Raw genomic sequence first — 25,004 nt, forward strand, 5'->3', positions numbered from 1 at the left:
CGTTGTTATAGAGGATCATGAAAAATAAAGGCTGCCTGGGAAGGGAAACTCAAGTCTAGATCTTCAACACCACATTGTAGATAGTGAGCTTGAAATATGTGATGAATGAATTATAGATAAGTGTTTAGAATAGCAAAGCGTGAACACTAGATCTTAAGAATTCTTTTATATCAGAGTGAGGTTTTATGTTTATGCTGCTGCATTGTCATATTTAAATATCTTCTGTCATTTTGAATGGCCATCTTTCTCTTTTACTGTCCTTTTATAGACGAGTAGTTTCAATTTTGACATTACATATTGATGTGTAATTTCCCTAATGGTTGCATGTTATTATAGGCGTTAAAATTATTTTGGTTTATTTAAATCCACTGGAGAAGTAGAGAATTTAAAAACACAGTTTGAGAGCAGCCTTGGTGAATTAGAGCTCATTTGAAATTATAACATTTAAAATATCTTTATTTTTAATTTGCTTCTGTGTAGATTATAATCCAGTGTTATCTTGATGAACACTTGTCAGATTATATTCTAACAGGTTTACGAAACAGGTCTATAAATAAATTACTGAAAAGGCAGCATATGACAGATGGTTGCAGAGTTTTAAGATGAGATCATTGTCATATGAAAGCTGTGGCACTTTAGATAGGTTTTGGTATGAAGTAGGAACATCAGGGTAAAGGAAGCCACATAAGGGAAAGGAGGTGAGAGTACACAGGCCATATTGGGGAGGTGGCTAGTCGCACAGTTCAGCTGGGTAGTAATGGGCTTTTGTGACACACAGGCCACAGAGAGCCTTCTTCCCTTTACTGTACACTTGGTTATCTGATGTCAGTGTGAAAGATTCGAAATCTGTCTCATCTGTGTCTTGCTGAACAGCAGATAGGTATACCGTACAGAGATTCTGAATCAAAACCAATCAAACTTTTTGGCCACCAACACTGCAACAGTGAAATAAAATAATGCATATGAAACATCTAGCTTGGAGTCTGATAGAAAATAGTCCCACAGTAATACTTACATTTTGTCGTAGGGGCTCTTACACGTTAGGCTAATAAGCAGGAAAAATTAAGTGGGCCAGAGGATGTAATTGGAGTATTTTTTTATCAGGTAGTAGAAGGATCAAATCTGTGATTGAAGACAATTCTTATATCAGGAAGTAAGGTGGGTTGGGGTGAAAGGAAGGATGGACAGGAGACAGATATTAATTCTTATTACAGTGGCTCTAGCTTGAAGTAAGAGCCAGAAGGATGCAGTAGCAGTGGAAACAGAAAGGAGAGGCAACGTTTAGGAGACCATTAAGAAAACAAATACAGTGGGACTTAGGAGCTGATGCTATATAGTGGATGCGGCAAAAGGAAGTGTTCAGGTAAACACTTTAGATTTACATTGAAGTTATTGGGGCTAATGTGAATGTTAATGTTGAGGCAGTGTTTAGTCTTGCATGCAGTAGGTTTAAGGTGTTGATACAGCATCCAAATGGAGGTCCTCAAAGTGATGGAGACCTTTGGAAAAAAAAAATAGAAGATATGGATTTGGCAGTCCCCCACCTAGAAGCAGGAGGAGGTGGCATCACCAAGGGAGAGCAGCAGAGAAAGGAGTCATGAAAAATAAACTTTAAATAGGAAGTGTACATAGTGTGACTTCAATTTACTACATAATTAAAAGTTTGTAGTTAGTGTCACTGAAAATAAAACTTTTGTCATTATCTCTCATTCCAGTAGAATGCTTATTTTAACAATAAGTTATTTTTTTCTTTCATGGTTATATAAAACAATATAGGTGATGAAACAACATCTCAGGTAAGGGGTTGATTGAACTTGACTTTTTACTTTAAAAGAAAAATACTTGTGTATTTTATGTTAAAGTTAATGCCTAATTCTGTACCAAGGTGGGCAGGTGTGTAGTTTATTCTCCTCTGCCGCTAGAGGAAACCAGATTATTTGTGAAAATTTAAAAGCATTGCATTTCCAAAAGAAAAGGTTTAGAGAATATCTAGAGTAACTGATAAAGTGGAGAACTGTCAAATGAGAACCATAAAGATTAGAACTGTTGTGTAAAGGGGAGGGTAAAAAGCAAATGTGATTTAAGTCTGTAGAAATGCAACATACACAATTCTCTAAATTCCAGATGTCACATCCCATGATTTCTAGCCCTTCCAATTCACTTAAATGGCATTAACCATTAATTTTGTTAATTATTGATGTTTGGATTCAACATTTCCTTTTAGGTGTTTCAAAATCTTGAGTGCTAATGGTGAGGCAAAAGTATTCAGACCAAGGGACCGTGATGATATTGTAAAAACAGTGATTGAACCGATGGCATCAGAAGGCTTGAGAACCATATGTCTTGCATTCAGAGATTTCCCAGCAGGAGAACCTGAACCAGAGTGGGATAATGAAAATGATATTGTCACCGGCCTTACGTGCATTGCTGTTGTGGGGATTGAAGACCCTGTGAGACCTGAGGTGGTGAAACGTTCTGTGCTCTGCATGTGCAGAATCTCTTAACCCTAGGGGATCCAGGCACTGACTGGAACCAGCTTTCTAGTACATTCTTGGTGTTTGTGATCTTATTCTTTTCCTGGGTGAATCCAAAACAGGTGAAAAAATAGTGCTAGTGATGTATATGCTACTTATTGACAGTTTTTAATTAGACCACTTCTCTTTGGGATCTTATGTACTGATAGTACCATAACCTAGCACAACGCCTTGAACTGGGTGGGTTTTTCAGTTGATATTTATTCACTTATTTTCTTATTTTTAAGTCCTTTACATCTTTATTTTGTTTTTAAAGATTTTATTTATTTATTCATAAGAGACACACAGAGGCAGGAACATAGGCAGAGGGAGAAGCAGGCTCCCTGTGGGGAGCCCGATGTGGGACTCGATCCCAGGACCCCAGGATCATGCCCTGAGCCAGAGGCAGATACTCAACCACTGAGCCACCCAGGCGACCCTTTCAATTGATATTTATATTAAATAATAGATGCAATAAGTTACTTGTTTTCAGTCTCTAACCAGCCCTGTTCAGTAGAATTTTCTTATGGTGATAGAAGTTTTCTGTATGTTGTTTACTATGGTAGCTCCTCACCACATGTAAATACTGAGTTTCTGTGGCTAGTACAACTGAAAAATGGAGTTTTTGAATTTTATTATTTTAAATATAAACATCCTGTTGTCATATTTGACAGTATGCATCTCGACTTTTCTTTGTTAAATCATTTATTTTAAAATGTATTGAGTAACTATGCCTGCTATGTGCCAGGCATTATACTAAGGTACCATAGACATAAAGATTTTTGAAATCTATTCCCTGGCCTCAAAGAAGTCACACTTGGGTGAGAATGGACAAACATGTAAATATAACCCATGATGTTAGTACATCGTTAGATTTATTTAGAGCATGTCATATAGGCACAGAACATGAGTTCCCAACTTTGTTTAAAGCAATAGCATCTTTTTATTGAATTCTTACTGTGTGCTAGATACTATGCCACCTGCTTTATGTGTGTTATTTCATTTAATGTTCACCTCTGTGACTTACTACTCAATTAACAAGATGAAGAAAAAAATGAGGTATGTAGACGTTAGCTCTGGACCACAGAACTAAACTAGTATGTTCAAATCCTGTCTTTGTCTAAAACATGTGTACTGAAAAGACCGCTAGGCTCTGTTACCCACTCAAGGGGTCATGTAAGACTTCTGAGAGGTTAATTACCTGATCTGAGTCTTAATGGATGCAGTGTTAACTGGACCACAAGGGACAGTTGTAAGTTCATTCTGAGCAAAGAAATAACATGAGTAAAAGCACAAAGGCAATAACAGCTTTTTTGTTCAGTGACTCTCAGCTAGTTGATTCAACATGCAATGTGTAGTACCAGGTATATTTTTAGGAACTGGAAATAGTGCAGTGAACAAAATACTCATGAAGTTTGTCTTCTGGAGAAGTAAGACAACCAAACAGACAAAATGATAAGTACTTGGATAATATGCCAAGTGAAAATATATTCTGTAAGGAATAAGACTTGGTCCCTGCCCTCAGGGGCTTTATATTGTGGCTGGCCTATGAAGGGATTGGGAGGGTAATATCAGATGACAGTTCCAAGTGTGAAAAGGCTATAAAGGATGTGCTCAAAGGGGGTGAAATTAGTTAACTTGAGAGAGACCACATCAGGAAATCTCTGAGGATACGACATTTGAACTGAGATCTGATGGCTAAAAGGGAGCCCGCCATATTAACAGTTGCAAGAAGAATATTCCAGGCAAATGGAACAGAAAATGCAGAGAAAGGGCCAAGGATGAGGAAATATTAGCTATTTCAAAGATAGAATGGAAGCCAGTATGGCCATAAGCCTAGACAAGAAGGGGTAGATAAGATTACCTTTGGTCTTAAAAGACAAGGAGAGTTCTGAATTTTATTCTAAAACTCACTGGGAAGTAATTTAAAAAATTCAGACTGGGAAGTGACATAATTTGTGTTAAAATACTGTTTTGGATACTGTGTAAGAAATAGAGGAAATAAAGCAGGGAAGCCAGGAGATTATTGCAGTGATTCCAAGCAAGAGATGATCATGACATATCACTACACTTAGTGTGGCAGGGAAGATGAAAAGAAAGGGATGATTTCAAAGTAAATGGAGGTAGAACCAATAGGAATGAATCTGTTGGGTTGGGATTTACTATTTTGACATTGTTGAGGTGTCTGAAACATCCAAATATGTGTCATGTGGGCATTTGGACCTAGTAGCCTGAAAGTGGCCTAGGCTGGAATAGTCACATGAGGGTTTCTGGGAAATTTCCTGAGGAAAGTATAGCTCCACAATTAGATGTCTTATAGAGGAGGCACAGTCAGTCTCCTTGCATCACTGGGTGAGTGGTAGATGTCATTACCCATGGAATAAGAGAATCAGAAGCCTATTTAGAAATGATGAAATATCCAGGTGGGTAATGTTTACCAACTTTTGGTCAAAGGGAAACCAAAGTTTTATACATTGATTTATGGCTTAACTCCTACCTAAATGTGGTATTAAATCAGGGTGTCTACAACTTTGTCCTTTGGAAAATAGATTGCTGTTATCATTGAGGTTGATGGAGAGTTTCATCTTTTTTAAAACATGAAAGTGGCACTTAATTTTTTTTTTTAGTATCACAAAATGAGGTGGGTATTTTGAAACTTAAGTGAGACAGTGTAATATAAAGCAGCTTTCTCTGAGTGGGTATTCTGGACTATGCATTTCTGATATAGAGGATTTTGATTAATTAGATATCTGGAATAAATCCAACTTTATTGCATATGCATAGGTATTTGAACAAGATAATTGACTTCTCTTCAATTTCTTATCTGTAAAAATGGAAGTGGTTTGTGAACTTTGTGCGGTGGTATTTGGTATGGTTAGTGAGCCATTAATAAATGTTAATTTGCCCTTCTTAAATATTACTTGTCACATGGTTTTAACCTGAGACCAGTTTCTCCCAATTATTCATTGTCCCCCTTTTCCACATGATCTCAGGATACCACCCAATCAGTGAGTGCTTGGGTGAACAATTTTGGGTTACTTTTTATCTCATAAGGTAACAGAGCATATATTCCATTTATACAGCAAACTGATGTTTTCAAAATTGAATACTGATTTTTCTTTTTAAGTAATAGAAGTGTGTGCTATGTGAAGACACAGTTTTGTCTAGATAGGCCATGAAAGCTGCTTGCAGAGACATTACAGTTAAACTGTATTTACAGTAGAAGTCATAAACCATCCACCTGCAAGACCAAATTTAGCCTTCAGTCAGATTTTCCTTGGACCATGTGGGGGTGTGTGTGTGTATGTGTGTTTAAAGCATTATATATTTGAGAGAGTGTACACAAATGTAGGTTTCTGCTTTCTCTTCAAGTGGTAGGTTCTGTCAACATTGGATGTCTGTTCTACCATAAAGTAAAGGCTAAAGCCAAATAGCTCTCAGTAGGCATTAGTCTTGGGTTTGTAACTGTCAGTGTTTCTCTCATTTATGTTATAGGAATTTGCATTTGCATCTTTTGCTCGAAAGGAATCAGTATGGAGTTCCTGGTTAGGGAAGAATCGGGAGTATTTTCTAGGCAAAGGGAATCATGAGAAGCGAAGACACAAACAGTATATAGATGATTCATCCATCAAGTTGTGTAGTAGAGAAAATTTTTAGATAAATCTAGAAAACTTCTGAGGTTCAAGTGTGATACTCTATTATACTAAGAACTTTGCAGTTTATAGTGTAACAGTAGAGGAATCATGTATTTTTAAGAAGACCTATTAGAAAAATAATTCTGTCATTAAGTACATCAGATGTTTTACAGGAGGAACATAAGGACAGGGATACCACTTACAAAACCCTTTCTGTAGAAACAACCAGCAGAGGAGACAAGGCACAGGGTAGGTTTAAGGTAGACTCCATGGGACTCCTTGCCCTTTAAAGATGAATAGGGTAAGAGAGATGAATGAGGTCAGGTGGCCCTTAGGTTTCTGTTAGGTTTTCAAAAACATCATCCTTTTTGGACACCCAGATTCCACTATCCACTACTCTGATGGAATTAGGAATGCAGCACTCGCAGTGAGGTGGGACAAAATGTAGTTTTGAAAACTATTAGCACATACATGACATTTAAAGTTACAAGAATAAGAAAAGACATCCTTAGAAGATAAGATGTCAGTGGAAGAGAAGAGAGGAGGGTTAAGTGAGCCACTCACAACCCTAAAGAACGCACCAACATTTTACTGTGGTGTGGTCTGGGCAGTAAAACCAGAAAGGTAGAAAGCCAGCCAGAAAAGAATTGCATGATGTTTGGGGAGGGGGGCACTTTAAAAAGCCCTCTACAAATAAATAATGCAAACAAATTAAATGGGATCTACAACTGAAAATGAAGCCTGGACTAGGACTGTGACAGTAAAAGAAAAGAGAAGAGATTATTGGGAGTAATTCAAGAAATACTGAGTATCTTGAGATGAAATTAAAATAGTTATTATGTGTGGGACTATGCAAGTCATGCATTACTACTTGTTCAATGGGATTTTTTTTTCCTTTGGAAGTACTAATTTTCTTTATAATATGATTTTTTTTTTTTTAATAAACCAGGTACCAGATGCAATAAAGAAATGTCAGAGGGCTGGAATTACTGTGCGGATGGTCACCGGTGATAATATTAATACTGCACGGGCGATTGCTACCAAATGTGGTATTTTACATCCCGGGGAAGATTTTCTATGCCTAGAAGGTAAAGATTTCAACCGAAGAATACGAAATGAAAAAGGAGAGGTAAGGGTTTCTTTAGGTTTTATTTATGTTGCTATATGTTTCATGTATTAGGAATCTCACTCAACAAATAGCATTAAATAGGCACTATGTTAGGCATCACACGTGAAGAAATGTGGCCTACATCTAAGAAGCAAGAACACTAACGTTTTAGGAAGTGAAAGAGACTAGTGATAAATTTATCCTAAAGGGACTGAGCACTCCCCTTCCTCCCCCCAGTCTAGGTCAATTTCAGAAGTATAATACAAATAAGTATGAGAGGAAGAGTTTGAAAAGGCTGTTAGATAGAACATATTTTAGGGCACTCAAATGCTGCACTTTTTATACTATGTTAAGGAGTTTTTATTTTCATAGGCAGTGGTAAGATTTTTAAAATTTGATCTTATAATGATATGTATATACAGTAGTGGTAGTCAACCTTGAGTATGCATTAAAGTAACCTAGAGAGCCTTTTAGAAACATTGATTGCTAGGTCCCCAACCCAAAGGATTTGAGAAGATGATAGGCTTGGGGCCTTGCTATAAAAAATGTGCATTTCTGACAAGTTCCCTCAAGTTGCTGATGGTGCTGGTCTGTTAACCACGCTGTTGAGAACTGCTGATACATATGCCAGATAGCTAATTTGGGAATTATAAAACTAGGTTTGGGTACATTATAACTTTCACAAACATTTATAGATTGAGCAAGAGCGGATAGACAAGATTTGGCCAAAGCTTCGAGTACTTGCAAGATCATCTCCTACTGACAAACATACACTGGTTAAAGGTGAGTAGATTTTCCAGTTACCTCACAATCTGTTGATACAGAAATGTGTTCTGTTTCCTAAAGCAGTATTAGATTGAGAATAATAGATTGAATCTTGGATATTATCTTTTCCAATAAAACTGAAATACATTTCCTTTTGATACCTTCAGTGAACTGTGATTATCTTCATTAAAACAGGATATTGCTCCTAATGTAACCTTAGTTTCTGGACTGGGTCCTTGTCCAACATCTCAGCAGTTTTCATTTCTCTATATTTGTTTGTTTGTTTTTAACCTCAAGTCTGTAAAACTGGCTGGTCAAGGTACTCTGCAGAATCACCTTATTAATTACAGGTGATATTTTTACAGCACAAATATTTACTTTTGTTTCAGGTATAATTGACAGCACTGTGTCAGAACAACGCCAGGTTGTAGCTGTAACTGGTGATGGTACAAATGATGGCCCAGCCCTAAAGAAAGCTGATGTTGGATTTGCAATGGTAGGAACCTAACTAACATTTTTAAGTATTCAGCTGTAATTTTCTGGCTGAGTTGTTTGTTGCTAGATTGCTATTGATTTTTTTTTAATTTTTATTTATTTACTTATTTTTGAGCTTGATGGAGAGAGCATGAGTGTGGACAGGGGCAAGGGAGAGAGAGAGGGAAAAGCAGACTCCCACTGAGGGTGGAGCCTGACACAGAGACTTGATTCAAGGACCCTGAGATCATGACCAGGGCCAAAGTGAGGCACTTTGACTGAGGCACCCAGGCGCCTTGTATACACTGTCCCTCAAAATTTGAGTGAAAATATCTGCGCCTAAACTGGCGTATAAGTCTGAGTAGCTTGTAACCACGTTCATTCTGTGCAGTGAAATCTGGCTAGAAGATGACTCTGAAAGAACTATAGCATCATCATTTGCCTTGTACTCTGCAAAATATTTAAGTATCTGTCATCTGATCTGAACTTACACAGTGGTCTTCTTAAGCAGGAGACAGGCTTTGAACAATTAGAAAGTATTTGTCTTTGTGTGTGTATGTGTGTGTAAGTTAAAAATATAATTGAGAATTTTCCCTTCAACTGCAAACATCTGTTAAGAGTAACTGGGTGTCATTATTTCATATATAATAGCTCTAATCCTATTTGGATTGGAAAAAATCTGCTTCCCACCCCCCAGATTCTTCAATTTATATTTGATTATTTAAAGTGCTAGAAAATTTCAGCATTTCATTATTATATTTTTATACTCTAGCCATAGTATGGGTGAAGTATTTAAAATTTATAACTGAAATACATATGCTACATAAATATTTAATGATTGAAATTAGGTTGTTTTATATCTCTGAATCGATTTCCTGAAGCTTTTCAGTGTTGGAATGAATCTTTGTACTTTTGGTGCCATAGAAAATTTAAGTATTCTCTTTAAGTTTTTGAAACTACAAGTCCGTAATCACAATTCTCAAATCTAAAAATCTGAAAACTGAAATTTCTTTCTAAATTTGCGATAGACTCATTTGACTCCAAAACTTATTCTGAACAGATATGAGGAAGTTATTTGTCCCACTTAAACATTCAAAGCCATTATATAGATAATAATATGTTTTTATGGGATACTAACCCCCTCTGGGAAAGCTTTTGATGGAAGATAAGTGCCTCATTATCTTTGTAAAATATAGGAAACTTGAATTCTGAAACGTAGTCCTGCCCCACAGATTTCAGAGACCAGAATATTTATGTGTACCAGTGTTTATCTGTATGATTTGTCCCCCTGATATTGTGACTGCTAAAATAGGAGTTTAGGAGAACCATCACCATGGTGGCAGCTTTCAACAGGCATGAGAGAGATGGAAAGAGGAAATTATGTGGGTGAACTGCCCTCAGCCAATAGCTGTGAACCCAGAGATCCCCACCCTACCCTATTCCAGGCTCATTATGGTTGGCAGCACATTTGTCTGAACTTCTGAAGACTTGTGAAAAGTAGCTGAAGGGAGAAAGGAATATTTAAATACTGTTCCTTTGGCTGTGGGCAAATAGGATCATTGTTCACTTTAGGAACACAAAATCACTCTCTGCTGCTCTTGAGCATTTAGCAGGACTCTCCCTTTCATCAGGACAGCTGACCATGAAGGCATTTACATACAGTGCATTTTTAAAAATAAAAAGCTTTCTTCCCAAAATTTCAGTGTTTAAGGCAGATGCTAAGGGCTTTCAGTACATACAGGTTAATACAGTATTACAAATAGGAACACAGTACAGTGGCTGCTTTGTTTCTCTTTTTTTTTTTTTTTTTTTTAAGATTTTATTTATTCATGAGAGAGAGGCAGAGACACAGGCAGAGGGAGAAGCAGGCTCCATGCAGGGAGCCTGACGTGGGACTCGATCCTGGATCTCCAGGATCACACGCTGGGCCAAAGGCAGCACTAAACTGCTGGGCCACTGGGGCTGCCCTGCTTTGTTTCATTTTTAAGTCCTAAGGTTTTAGGTCCATTTTACCACCTTTTTTTTTTTTTAAGCACATCAAAAATCTCAATCTGTTTTAAAAGACAGAGAAAGAATAATTGAACTTCAAAGTACTTTTGTTCAGTCAAGCTTGAGTTTACTCTGTGTATTTATTCAGTTTTTCAATTTCATATTCTAAAACTGAATGACAAAATTAAGATTTACAAAAAGACTCTAATATTAAGTACATTACTAGCTTGCAAAGAGCTCTGGCTTTATCTCTATATAGCCACTCTCCATAAATTCCTTTCAATTGCAAGCCTCTATGGTACATTTAAAATATGATTATATTATTGTATTACATTATTCTTATCAAAATTCAGTAAACCATAACATGCAGATATTTCTGTCTTCAAAGCCTAAATGCCATGATGGATTTTTATAACCAAATACATCTTTGGTAGTAAACTCTTCCCTGAGGTAATTAAAATACTATCTTTTTAAATTTTGGATCAATAAAGGGTTTGTTTGTTTATTCTCCAAACACTAAGAAGCTGTTTTCAGTCAGTATTCCGGTCCAGAGACATAGAAGTGAGTAGTTGTCTTCTGAAGGCTCAGCATGCAGAGAAATAAATAATCAGAGTGTAGTGGCAGGCCAGTGCTGCCAAACAAGACAGTGCAGCAAGGAGGAAGACTGCCTGGAGGGACTGGGAAAGGTTTTCTGAGAGAAGTGCCATTTGGGTTGAGGGATGGGGAAGAGGAGATGCAGAAGTACAGCCCAGAGCCCCTTGGGACCTATTAAGAAGTTGAACTTGTCCTCTTGGAGGGGAATGGACTACGAAGCAGGGAGGATTGACAAGTGGCACCTGCAAGGGCCTCGAATACTAAGATAAGGACTTTGTTCTTTCATCCATAGAGCAGCCCTTCCCAAGGAGGCTTCCGGTGGAATAAGAGAAGTTTAGAGACTCACATGGCAGCACATAGCTCAGGGAAGCTAATAAAAAAAGCTATTTAACTTTTTCTGATGGAAGTTCCCCAAACTTACTTGACAATGGAACTCATTTTTATTTGGACACCAATTAACATCTCAAAATTACTTTTTAAATTTTGAAGGATTTTGAACAAGGAAGTAATGAGATTTGCATTTGAAAAAGACAGGGAATGATTAGAGACAGGAAAACCTGTGAGGCTTAGATGTGTCAAGTACGTTGCACATTAAAATATTCCGATTAGAAGCTAGAGGCTACAATTTTTTTTTTTTTTTGAGGCTACAATTTTTTTTTTTTTTTGAGGCTACAATTTTAAATTAAGATTGTTCCCTCATTGAATATTTTTGAAAAAAGCTTGATTTGAACTCTGTTTTGGTGTTTATCAAAACAGTAAATGCATTTAAAGAGTCAAATCATTTTTATAAGATTTACTGCTTAAGTCCCCTACCACATATTATTTCTCTCGGTTCATTTTTTTGACAAAAGGAAACCAACTGTTTTATCTGTTTGTTTCCCTTAATTATTTGCCCCTATATATCGACATGACATGATGGTGCTTTTTTTGTTTGTTTGTTTAATACAAAGCACTTGCTATTGACTTCTCACTAAAGAAGATAAGGATTAAAAAAAAAAAATAAAATAAAGAAGATAAGGATTTAGCACACCGGGCATACACCACTGTCACCTCCATAATGTGCACTTGCACACCACCTATCCTGTCCTCCTCCACCCGAATTCGATCATGATTTCGGATAGACCAGTATACAGTCCTTATTGTGACTGTAGATGCTGTTCTCAGCTGAACCGTGTAGTCTGCCATAATGACTCTTACTTCCTTGAAGTAGTCTCTATAAATTCTTTCTCATTCATGTTTTAAATCTGTTTTGTTTTAGTTTTAAATCCGTTGTGCTTTTTTAAATTTGTTCACTTTTGTGCTTAGTTCTCCTGTGTACTTAATGCTGACTCATCACCAAATCCTCCATTCTTTATGTTAGAATCACCTGGCACTTTTTAAATTTTTACCTTCTTAGATATACCTCTCCCAGATCTTCCAACATGTTTGAATGTGGATTCTTTGCTAGGCCTGCTACTAGCTGTCTTGTTTTTTTCCTCCGTACCTGAGGATTTCCTTTTTCTCTCTCATGTCGGACCTGGTATTTCCTGGACTCGATGTCATCGTCTGTTTTGGTTTACTCCCTCATGGAGTAACACTGTCTTCTCCAGTAGCTTCCTAAGAAAAAAAAGTCATGAGAGTTAAACTTTTTCATAACTTTTATGACTGAACTCTCTCCCCTTTTCTCACTCTTGATTCTTAATCTGACTTGATATAAAAGTCTAGTTTGAAAATCATTTTTTCGCTCAGAATTTTGAATTCATTCCTCCCTTATTGTCACATACCATTCTGAATTTTGAACCTCTCTGTTTCTGGAGATATATAAGTCTCTCCTTAGTCCCCAGTCTTCTGAAATGTAATGATGGTTTCTTGCAGAACAACTTTCTACTGTGAAATAAACTCATATTCAACATTGTGAAATTGTTTTTAATTTCCAAGAGTTATTTTTGGATCTGTTTTTTGTTCTTGTTTTAGCATCCTATTCATGTTTCATTGATGTATCTTTTACCTCTTTAAGGTTTTGACTTTTTTAAATAAGCTTTTGTCTCTGCAGAGTCCATGTTTCTATTTGCCTTTTGTTTTAGTCTGTCTTTAAGGTTAGCCTTTCCTCAGATGTCAGGTGATTGATTCTTGGTTGTCTATGCTTATTTAGCGGCAGGAAGCTAGAAAGCCTTGGGCCTGTGGGTAGGATTTGTTAACCAGAAGCTTCTCAGTAAAGTGATCTGGCTTGGCTGTTTTAGTTCCTTTAGTGTACCTTGAGTAGCAGTATTTTTAGGTTGTTTCTCTTCAGATGATCAGATTTCCCAGAAAAGAATCTTCAAATCTGCTACGTGGAGGACACTCCTGAATACCAATGTTCTGAGGAACAAGTAGAGAAAAGAGAGTGGTGGTCTCAACACTCAATTAAACAGTTGCTCTCAACCCCCTATACTCAGCGGGGCTTGGTACCTCCCGCCTGGACCTTCTTTGTCATACCCTCTCAGATAGGTTAGCAGGCAGTCTTCTGACAGGCCAGAGGGCATGGCAAATTGCCACTTGGTTGCATGGACTTGGGAAGAGGCCTTGATCTACTTGCCGTTTCTTTTAATTTTGTTATTAACATATCACACATGTACAGAAAAGTGACTAAGTCATAAATGCACAACTAAATGGATTATCACAAGTGAGCAGACCTGTTCAGTGCAAGGCAAGAAATAGAGTATTACCTGTACCCGTAGATGCTTCAATCACACTGTCTTCTAATCATTGCCCTGTCTGTCTGCATACATAACTAGGGTTCTGAAGATGACTTTTGTCTCTTCTTAAACTGTGAACATAAAAATCTTGTATTATGTGTTTTGAGTTCAGCATCCTTTATTCATCATTATGCATATGAGGTTCATCTGTGTTGTCTGTCGCCATAGTTCACTTGTTTTTTTTTTATCAATCCACAACTTATTAATGCATCCCATTCTACTCTTGGTGGACATAGTTCTTAGTTTGAACCTTCGGGGTTCTTTTTCAGTGTCTTTGGTAGACTTTAAAGAAATGCTTCTGTTTTTATTCACACCTTCAACCCTCCTTCCAGTGCTGCTGCCAAGTACTGAGCCTTATACAGGAGAGTTCTGTTGTACAAAAAAAAAAAAAAAGTTAATTCTCTGCTTTCCCCACTGTTGGCTTAGGATTCAGCTCTCTGGGGTCTGCCAACCTGCTTACTATTTGGTTATCTCCTTTCCAGCCTCTTAAGATTTCCCATAGGGGTGTGCCTGGGTGGCTCAGCGGTTGAGTGTCTGCCTTTCGCTCAGGGCGTGATCCCGGGGTCCTGGGATTGAGTCCCCACATCGGGCTCCTCATGGGGAGCCTGCTTCTCCCTCCGCCTATGTCTCTGCCTCTCTCTGTGTCTCTCATGAATAAATAAATAAATAATCTTTATTATTTTTTTTTGTTTTGTTTTTTTTATAAATAAATAATCTTTAAAAAAATATTTCCTTACAGTATCTCCTTTCCCACTAAGTCTGATTTTGAGTTTTTACTTCTTGTGTGACATTTGGGAGGAACTTGGGATGATGCCTATGTTCATTCCTTCTTTTTTAAACCCAGTTTGAATTTTATTTTCAGTACCTTATTCTTTGATTTTTGCTTAGATGAAATATCTTTCTGAGAGATCTCTTGGAATAACTATTATCTTCTTTTACAGTAAATTTTAAGTCATTGGTTATTAAGTATAAGGGTAAATTTTGGTTTATTGTACACCACCCTTTCAGATGTTTAAAAGTTATGTTTTAAATATTTACTCTAATCCACAGAATTTTTTTTAATAGGGTATCGCTGGAACTGATGTAGCTAAAGAAGCATCTGATATTATTCTCACAGACGACAACTTTACAAGCATTGTTAAGGCAGTTATGTGGGGACGAAATGTGTATGACAGCATCTCAAAATTTCTTCAGTTCCAGCTCACTGTTAACGTGGTAGCCGTGATAGTTGCTTTCACGGGTGCCTGTATTACTCAAGTAGGTTCACAGTTTTTCTATTAAAACATACTTGTTTTTAAAGCAAAAGTGTGTGTATAATCTTCTGTTTTAAAGTACTTAAATATTTGAATAACCTGAAGCTTATTAATATTGTAGTTTAATTAATATGAAAATGTAATCCTGTTCTGTTCTTTAAGTTTTTAAATACAAAAGGCTTCCTGAGAATTGCTGAGTCCCTGAATAGTTGTGAATGTCTATTAGGAAACCTATCTTTTCTAGGATTCACCGCTCAAGGCTGTGCAGATGCTGTGGGTAAACCTCATAATGGATACGCTCGCTTCCCTGGCTCTGGCAACTGAACCCCCCACTGAATCTCTCTTGCTTCGGAAGCCTTATGGTAGAAATAAGCCTCTCATCTCACGCACGATGATGAAGAATATTTTGGGTCATGCATTCTATCAACTTGTAGTAGTCTTTACACTCTTATTTGCTGGTAAGAATTCAATGCCTGATAAAGCTTCAGTGGTTTTTGTTCCAAGCTAATATAATCCCAGATGTTTTAATGTTACAAATTCTTCAGGAACATAAGTTGTTCTGTTTGCCTGTTTATCTTTACTTTATCCTCTTTGTCAGTGGATGATGCTTAGGGAAGAACTATGATAAATAGTGGGAGAAAATAAAGAGAGCCTGATTTTATTTTATTTAATTTTTTTTGTCCTGGCTCCACCATAACTTTAAATATCAGAATTTTGGGGTTTCGGTGTCCACATCTATAAAATAAGAGAGTTGTACAAGATAACCCCAGGTTTCTTCCAACTTTCCCTATGCTGTCATTTGAGATCAAATAAAGGTTTGGCTAGGTTGTATTATTGCATACTTTTCTTAAAATGTTAAATTATTTTGTATGATAACTACAGAATAGTAATTTTTCATTCTTTCAGGAGAAAAGTTTTTCGATATTGATAGTGGAAGAAATGCTCCTTTGCATGCTCCTCCTTCAGAACATTATACTATTGTTTTTAATACCTTTGTGCTGATGCAACTTTTCAACGAAATAAATGCCCGGAAAATTCACGGTGAAAGAAATGTGTTCGAAGGAATCTTTAATAATGCCATCTTCTGCACAATTGTTTTAGGCACTTTTGTGGTACAGGTGGGTAATTGGAAAAGATAGTTTCAAATTTGATTATTATGTAGGAAATATTAGAGAAACAGCTTATTCCAGAAATTGCTTGACTGCTATATGTGTGGGGCTTCTTTGTATTGTCTTAGTGACGCCTAAATAAAGAGTTGTAAATATCCTATCTCAAGTGGAAATATGCTCTATCCTGAAATTCCACATATGAGCAGAGCATATTAGCTAATACTATGTTAATTGCACTACTGATTCTGTGGTTGTGGTACTTTACACATAATCTATTACTGATCATTCTATGTCATTATCAAAACTATTATAATTTTAATGTTATTTAAGGTAAATCTTACTGTTTCCTGGTTTCTGGTCTAGCTAGAGTGATCACTTAATTGCTTCTAGCAATTGATAGTAATTGTATGTCTGTGGTTGAGTTTATTAAATAATAGTACTTGAAATGAATATTCTAAATTTCACATGATTCTGAATGCTGCTTCCTGATTTGGTATGTGCCAGTTTTTTATTTTATTATACAGTTGACCCTTGAACAACATGGGATAGGGGCACCAAACACACCCTCTCCCTACCCAGCCCACCCACATAATTGAAAATCTGAATATAACTTTTGAACTCCCCCAAAACTCTAATAGCCTACTCTTGACCAGAAGCCTTACAATAACATAGTCAGTGAACACATATTTTGCATGTATTATGTGTTATATACATTGTATTCTTAGAATAATGTAAGCTAGAGAAAAAAATGTTACTGAGAAATCATAAGAAGAAAATACATTTACAGTACTGTACTGTGTTTACTGAAAAAGATTTGTATAAGTGGACCTGTGGGATTAAAACCCTATTGTTCATGGGTCACCTATACCGGCAAAACAAAAAGATTTAAAATTAAACAGTGAGCTTTTTCAAAGAAGGAATCAGACAGTGATGGAGCTTGTTTCAAAATGAAGATGAAGAATTTTAAACAGTTTATTCAGCCACAGCTTGTGTACTCTAGGTGCCAAAACCCTAGACTTAATTGTTCTGTAATAATTGTTCCTGTTTTAGCTTTCAGTTTCCATAAACTTTAGGAGAAATGTTGCTTACTTGTAACAAGAATTTTCTGGAAGCATTTTATTCAGGTTCATAAAAAATCATTGTTCGTGACAAGCTAAAATTTTAGCTTTTACTTGCTATAAAATTGGATTTATCTTATCTTTTTAATATATGAGGATTGCAGAAAATTTAACTGCCTATCTCTATCAAGCAAATCTGGTAACTTGATTTCCAACAAAGATTGATATACCCCAAACAGTTTAATGTGAAGTATCATCCTTCAATGCCTTATAAATAAGCCAGTACTACTCAAAGTGTGGTCTGTGGACCCTACTGGTCCATTTATTACCAGTTCACAGTGAGATAAGGAGCATGTGTCAGAATATAAATCAGCTGTTTCATTAATCACACAGTATTTCAGCAGAGGGTTTTTCTGTATTGTTGCCGGGGGGTTTTGTCTGTGGTAGTAGTAGCAGTGGTACTGCTGTGCAAATGGTGCATCGATTTGTACTCTAGTGCCTGTTCTTTATCTTCTTATCATGGATCAACACTCTGAATAGCACTTTTGTAGACAGTTTCAGCTGGGTAGGAAAACATGGCCCTTGATTTACACATATCTCATTTTGTTTGTTTCTAGAACTGTCTAGCCAAAATCTTGATTGTAGAACAAAGGTACCTGAAGGGCTTTGCCTTATAAGTTGTATTAAATTTAGCTTCTTTTTATTTACTGGTTCATTTTTGTTCTTAGCTTTTTTTTTTTTTGACAGATCACGAAGTGCATAATCCTTAATTCTTTGTAAATATTTTATCTCTCTTCTACTTTGTAGCAGTTAACACAGAATAAGTTTTTTCAAAATAGCATTTCATGAAACATTGATTCCTTCAGTTGCTCTTACATCCTCAGATAAGTATAGGAAATATTGCCTATTTCACTACTTGGCGTTTCTTAAAGCAATATAACATAATAGAACTTTAAGCTCAGGAGTCCCAGTCAGTCAGCTTGGGGTCAGATCATTGTCTTTTATTAATTGTGTGACCTTGACAGGGTGCAGTTTTTTCATCTGTGAAAGGGGGATACTAATATGAGGTCACATTGCAGAATTACTGAAGTGTTAAAAGAGACCATACCATGTACATGAAGCTCTGAGCTTACTCCGTGGAAGGGAAATACTCAAATGCCAGCTGCTTTTTCCCCCCCTTTCTTTCTCTCTCTCTTTCTTCTTCATCTTCTTATTTATTTATTTATTTATTTATTTTTTTTGAATTAACAACTCAAAGGCTTTGGGCAATCCTGCAATTAGAAAACTTGTTGAATTGTTTAATGCAGCTACTTCTAAAGTTTAGAAGATAGCACCTAATTCAAGGCTCCCTCAGCACACATTTAAGAAATGCATCTGTGCAGTTACCCAATTCTGTAGTATCTTGTTGATCTAAGGTATATATTAAAGAGTAAGGTATATATTAACAACTAAGTGGAAACTTAGTCTCTTGTTCTCAGAAGTAAATGCCACAAGTAATTAGACAGTTTTATTCCTTACAACTGTAAAATGAAAAGATTATTATTTCTTACAAAACTGAAACAGTCCAGTCATATTAATAGTTGTTTATTTGCCCAGCATCTTGATAGGCTTTTCACATCCTTATTCTACCAAAAGATAAAGTTTAAATTAAATTAAAATAAGAAAAGGAAAACGTTTACGCAAATAGATGTTGTGAAATATTTCAGGCTTATATTCTTGGTTTACCAAAGAAAATTATTTTAGTTTAATATCTTAAAATCTGGGCAAGACTACCAAATTAGTTATAATTGACCAGTTGGGCTACTGAAAAAAACAGTTGGCAATCTACCTAAACAAGTATACAATCTTGACTTTAAAGAACAGTGGAATTGACAAATACATACCACTTGAATTTGAAATCTAGTACAGCTACACAGAATGGAGTTCATAACTTAAAAAATTTTTAGATGTCAATACCGAATTGATTGTCTTTAACTTCAATATTAGGCAGCTACTGACTGCCATATCAAAGAGAAGCTTGTCAAACTCACAAGAAGATGAATATTGATATTTAGTTCTTAATATTCCTATATATGGTTTTAGGTCCTTGAAGATAAGAGAAACGTAAGCACTATATTAATGATTTTATTTATGCAGATCATTGGACTTCTATTTATAAGAGAGAGCAAATTTCTGAGGGTGTGTACCACCTTAGTAAGCACCATATTTCATAGAACTTTGCAAATTGCTTGTCCACTGTAATGATTCCTATTTGTCCTAACATCTAAGTGTGAACTAAGAATGAACAGCTGTGTAGGAGGAAACCAAGGAAGATGGAATATTATGTTCACTTTTCATAATACATGGTCTTTTCCACAAAAGTATACTATCTCTTGTGGGAAAGGCATAAATTGTTCAAAGAATTCTACTAAATACAAGGGAATGTAGTTACTTGGATCATATCGGAAACAGTATAAAATTAACTTCCTGATCAGGAGATTTTTTAAAGTTTTTATAAACCTAATTTAAACATTAAATGTACATTTAAAATTTTGAGCAGAGATTTCAATTTCTTTTCATTTGTCTTATTTTCAGCTGTGAATATGTTAATACACGTCACCATCGGGATAATCGTTATTCAGCTTGAGTTTTAAAGGATACAAATTTGGGTAATTTTTGAAGTGTATGAGTTGTAAAGTTTAAAAGATTTAAATAAATTTACTCTTGATTATTCCTCCAGATAATAATTGTGCAGTTTGGTGGAAAACCTTTCAGTTGTTCAGAACTTTCAATAGAACAGTGGCTATGGTCAATATTCCTAGGAATGGGGACGTTACTCTGGGGCCAGGTAAAAAGTTCATCATTTTTTGTTCAAACCTAAAGTGATTTTTTTTAAAAAATTATTTTTAAGTTTCCGTGTGTGTTTTCCTTAATTCTGTTACTTAATTTAAGTGGTTGCCATTCTGGGTCGGAAAAGGCATTCACAGATACAGGTTTTTTTTAATGTAGTATTTGTTTTCATATGTTGTTTGTTATGGTTATGCCTATGTAATAAAACACTTTAAATTTCGTACATAGTTTTTAAATTTGATTTTTTGAACGAGTTTTATAGCAGTTATTAAGAGGATGCATTTATAACTGGTTAAGATGCTGGTATCTGTATTTTTTGCTCTATGACGTATTTCTGTACTTTCAAAGTAAATAATTTTACAAAAATATTACAATATTATATACTTAAGACTTTGCATCATTTTGTTATGTAATTTAATCTAAAATATAACTAGGAGAAAAAGCTTGAGTTTCAGTTCACTTAGAGGAATGTTTCCATAAAAATTGTGGTATCTGGATAAATGAGCCACAAAGTGACATTTTCAATTCTTTGGATTGATTGGCTTTGACAATAGATATATAAAATACAATGCCTGAAAAATGAGATGTATGTCATGTTTGGTAAAGGCCAATGACTTAGAAAGGCATGTCATTAGTTTAAAAAGATAAGTGGTGATGGTATGTGCACCGTTCAAGTCTGTTACCATTAGTGTAAAAGTAACTGATAGTCTGTACTAATATTTTCATAAATGAAAATTAACATGTTATAGTGTGTAACTCGTGTGGGCTGATATATTGTCATTTGCAAGTCAGTCTAAGCAAACATCCAGGTTTTACTGAAACCTCATCTTTACATGCCTTTCTCTCCTTTTTCTTAATTGTGTTTCTAAGTTCTGAGGTTTCTCTTAACTTCTGTTGCATTACTCGTTAGTAGAGATCTTCTCGTAAGAATTAGGATCCATCCTTGGGCCACCTTTCTTTATTGATGACCATTGTGTTTATTTCATAATATTCCCTCATAGGCAAAACAGAACCCCACAACCTCCAAAAACCTCTGGCTAATTTCAGGGAGAAGAAATTGAGTACAGCCAGTACACCCAATGGGGATCAGTTCCTGACTTTGGTTGACATTGTCTATTGATTTTATGTGTGCCACAGTAGAAGGAGCACTGGTTTTCATTGTCAGGCAACCTTAGTTAGGTTTTGTGTGTCTGAATCTGTTCCCCCTCTGAAATGAGGTTGGTTGGTCAAGAAGGTCTTGAAGCAAAAAAAAAAAAAAGAAGAAGAAGAAGATGGTCTTGAAGCAGATCTGATTCTGATTCTGACTGTGCCTGTTTTCCTCCAAGAAGCCTGACTTCCTGAAGGAGTGGCTGTTAACACTTACAAGTTAATACATACTTATTACTACTTTATTATTACTACTTTTTGTGCTCTTTTGTGTTTCCTGGGGCACCTGTTCCTGTTTGGTGTCATTATCAGTCACTTTTAATCCAGTTTTAAGAGTTTCATTTCATAAAAATAAATACATTTAATAAGCAAAAACTATTTTCATTTTAACCTTGAAGATGTTCTGGATTTTGGCATGTTTTTTTCTCATTGAACTCTTTCAGCAGTAATGAAAAATGAACTTGCTTTGCATCCAGTAAGACCACCTGCTATTTTTGTTTTATTTGAAATCAGTATAATGTGAGTTTAAGTTCATATATATCTCAGAGCATGTTTGTATATTTTACTGTCTTAAATTTTTACTTAAAATATGAAAGCTGTAATCAGGTTATTTCCACTCAGGAAAACTTCTTACCATTCCAGCTTAGATCTTTTCTGTAGCTAAGAAAAGAACATACTATTTTTTGTTCTAAGAAGGGAAGCCTGACGGACAGGATCTCATTGCTTTGTCGGTGACGATAGTTGGCCTCACATGCAACTTCTTATGCCTTTTGTATTACGGTTGATTGGTTTAATTTTGCTCAGTTTTGATTTATTTCTAAGTTCTTTCCCCTGTGTTGTAGCTTATTTCAACAATTCCAACTAGCCGTTTAAAATTCCTAAAAGAAGCTGGCCATGGAACACAAAAGGAAGAAATCCCAGAGGAGGAGCTCGCAGAGGATGTGGAAGAGATTGACCATGCTGAAAGGGAACTGCGGCGCGGCCAGATCTTATGGTTTAGAGGTCTGAACAGAATCCAAACTCAGGTATGGGCCTGGTAGAGAGGTAGGCGCGGTGATGGGAGTGGGGGAGGCGGGGGGGGGGGGGGGTGGTAGGGCAAAGGCTCTGGGACCTGGGGAGGAGGTTTGAATGCGCTCCTTAACTTCCTTTCTAGCCTTCCCAACCCACAAAACTTACTCTTTTGAGAAATAATACTGGTGCCTGGAATGAGTGAAAGTTTTAACTGATGGTGAAGGAATGTGTCTATATGCCCCTCAGCTCCTTTTTTCCTAGCTTTTTCCCCCCTCCTTCATCTCAAAATGCTCCTCTTGCCTATTTATCTGCTCTGTAAAAAGTGCCTTTTCCTTTACTTTTATATGTTGATAGATGGAATGGTCCTTTCTCTTGTTCTCTCTCTCTCTTGCTGAGCAAGCTGTCACAATCTCTGATTCCTTGCAGATGGATGTAGTGAATGCTTTCCAGAGTGGAAGTTCCATTCAGGGGGCTCTAAGGCGGCAACCCTCCATCGCCAGCCAGCATCATGATGTAACAAATATTTCTACCCCTACACATGTAGTGTTTTCCTCTTCTACTGCTTCTACTACTGTGGGGTGTGAGTGTGTGTTCCTAAGTGCATGAAATTAACATTTCCTACTTCACACACCTAACGTTTCTCATTTTCTCCTTAATGTTTAAATTCATTGTTCAGGCTTTTCATAAAGCTTTCTTTTCGTAAAGTGGATTGAGACTTCAAAGTGTTGTCGTTGTTGTTGTTTTATTTCTTAGAGGGCTAGATAACAGGTGGAACAATTGCAACCAAAGATTAGATATGAAATCTGTGAGCTTGTCTCTATGCTAACTCTGACAGTTAATATGGGGAATAGAATTGTAGCTTAGAATTTGTGAAACTACTATAAATTTTTGAGTATATGCCTTTAAACATGTTCATACTGCATGATTTCCAAAAGCATGTGATTTAAAAACTTAACAGAACCAAGAAATTACATTTTTAAAGCTAAAAATGAATCTAACATTTTGACTTGTTCCGTTTGCAAAAGTTAAGTTAGTACTGTGAAGAAAAGATCTCAGTATATAGCCAGTTGTTTGCCTTCTTAGCCTAGACTTCGTGGCCTTGCTTTGAATTTATAGATTTTATTTACTTATTTATTTTTGAGAATGGGTCCCTGTGTAAGCTTCAGAGTTCTGTGGTGTTTATGGGTTTTTTTTCATTTATATAATCAATTTAATTTAAAATTGCAGCCTACATAAGAAATGTTCTATTAAGTTTTCCAAGAAGTAGGGAAAGTGTACCATTGATTAATTCTTAAACCATTAAATGTCATCATTTCTGTTAATTGACTAGAATAATAACATTTTCTTTCAGGTTCTTGGTAAATGGCCATTCCCCAAAAGCCTTTTAACAACTCTTGTCATCCTTACTATGCAGTATAGTCTTTACTTCAACTGGGTTCTCAGAATGTTGGAGGCACTAAAGATCTAAACCCACCCCATCCTTGAGCCCATCCCTCAAATCAGCTGAAATAGCGATGCTTAATCTTGTATTTAGGCAGAGACCTGTCTTTGCCATTTGGTCCCCTGCCAATTTAAGGATGAGGAAACATGAGAAAATTGGGGAGAGAATGGACTGAAGAAGAAAATAATCCTATGTTAAGGAGGACAGCTCACTCGGTGCCTGTTTGTTCACCGTTTGCTTAAGTAATTTCCATTTGTCATTTTTGACAGTATTGTAAAACAGGCAGAACAGGAATGATCCCATTTTGCAGGTGCGAAAACTGGCTTGAAGTTGAAATGACTTGCCCATGGCTAATAAGCAGAAGCAACATGATGTAGAGCAAAAGAGTGGACAAGTCCTCTAAGGACAAAAACAACTCTGTTAAGTTAGACAGGATGTTAAATTTACATACATGAACAGATAGGAATCTTTCTCTTAAAAATCACCCTGGTTCTGCACCTGCCTAAATGAAATGGTGTATGTAAATTGCCTGGCATTCTGCCTAGGGACGGCTAATGTCAGTTCCCTCTGTCCGTCCCTCCCTGTATCTATGGATTTCACGTCATTCCTAGCTCTTGAGGGCTTATTATCACTCATCCTCTCATCCCCTGCTATTAATTAATGTTTCTTTAGTTTTGATCTGTAAACACTGGTAAAAGGCCTGCCGGATGCCAAAGCTGTGCTAGAAGCTCCAAACTTTGGGGTCTAGTATAGGAAGCAAACAAGTAGTTGCAAATTTCTACATGGTAATGAAGCATGGACTATTATAACACCAAGACTCTGGGAAGTCAGGAAAAGTAACCTGAAGGAAGGAACTCCTGAGCTGATCTTTGATAGAAACTTACCAGTTGAGGAAAGCAGGCCTCAGTGACAGGTACTAAAAGTAGTATCAGGTGTTGAGACTGGAGTGGAAGGTGGGGTACGTAGGTGTCTCTATATCCCATAAGAGGGAGGTAAAACAAGACTTCATCCTGAAAGACTCCCTCAAAATTTTATATTTAAAAAATTTCAAAGTAGAGCCAGGTGGAAAGATGAATGCATGAATACCCTTCACCTGGATTTACCACTTCATAGTAGTTTATGATGCCTGCTTTATCTGTGTGTGTGTGTGTGTGTGTGTGTGTGTGTGTGTGTACACATATATACACATACATTAGTATATACATTTTTTCTGTACCATTTGAAAGTGACAGATATCCTGACATTTGACCTCTTAATACTTAAGCACATACCTCCTAAAAAGAACTATGTAATCGTACTGTGTTATCACATCCAAGAAATTTAACATTGATATCATTCTGTCCTATACAGTCCCTATTTGGATTT

General features: G+C 36.3%; 1 protein-coding gene across 7 annotated transcripts in view; it reads left to right on the forward strand.

Annotated features, from left to right (window-relative positions):
• The window catches only part of ATP2B1 (ATPase plasma membrane Ca2+ transporting 1), a 128,493-nt gene that overhangs the window by 97,713 nt on the left and 5,776 nt on the right, over positions 1-25,004 (forward strand). For 4 of the 7 annotated variants that reach the window (XR_005985184.1, XM_041738069.1, XM_041738068.1 and 1 more), the window contains exons 12-21: positions 2,225-2,462; positions 7,098-7,277; positions 7,952-8,039; positions 8,411-8,517; positions 14,858-15,049; positions 15,290-15,503; positions 15,952-16,163; positions 19,932-20,039; positions 22,030-22,212; positions 22,625-22,711. Coding sequence is in view for 5 of the 7 variants with exons in the window: in XM_041738069.1 (XP_041594003.1) it covers positions 2,225-2,462; positions 7,098-7,277; positions 7,952-8,039; positions 8,411-8,517; positions 14,858-15,049; positions 15,290-15,503; positions 15,952-16,163; positions 19,932-20,039; positions 22,030-22,212; positions 22,625-22,711 (1,609 nt within the window). In the remaining 2 variants the exon portion in view is untranslated. Of the gene's footprint in view, positions 1-2,224; positions 2,463-7,097; positions 7,278-7,951; positions 8,040-8,410; positions 8,518-14,857; positions 15,050-15,289; positions 15,504-15,951; positions 16,164-19,931; positions 20,040-22,029; positions 22,213-22,624; positions 22,777-25,004 lie in introns of all 7 variants that reach the window. The other 3 variants (XR_005985183.1, XM_041738072.1, XM_041738071.1) reach the window with 3 other exon arrangements.

The sequence above is a fragment of the Vulpes lagopus genome, chromosome 23, assembly GCF_018345385.1.
Source record: "Vulpes lagopus strain Blue_001 chromosome 23, ASM1834538v1, whole genome shotgun sequence".
Taxonomy (NCBI): Eukaryota; Metazoa; Chordata; class Mammalia; order Carnivora; family Canidae; genus Vulpes; species Vulpes lagopus.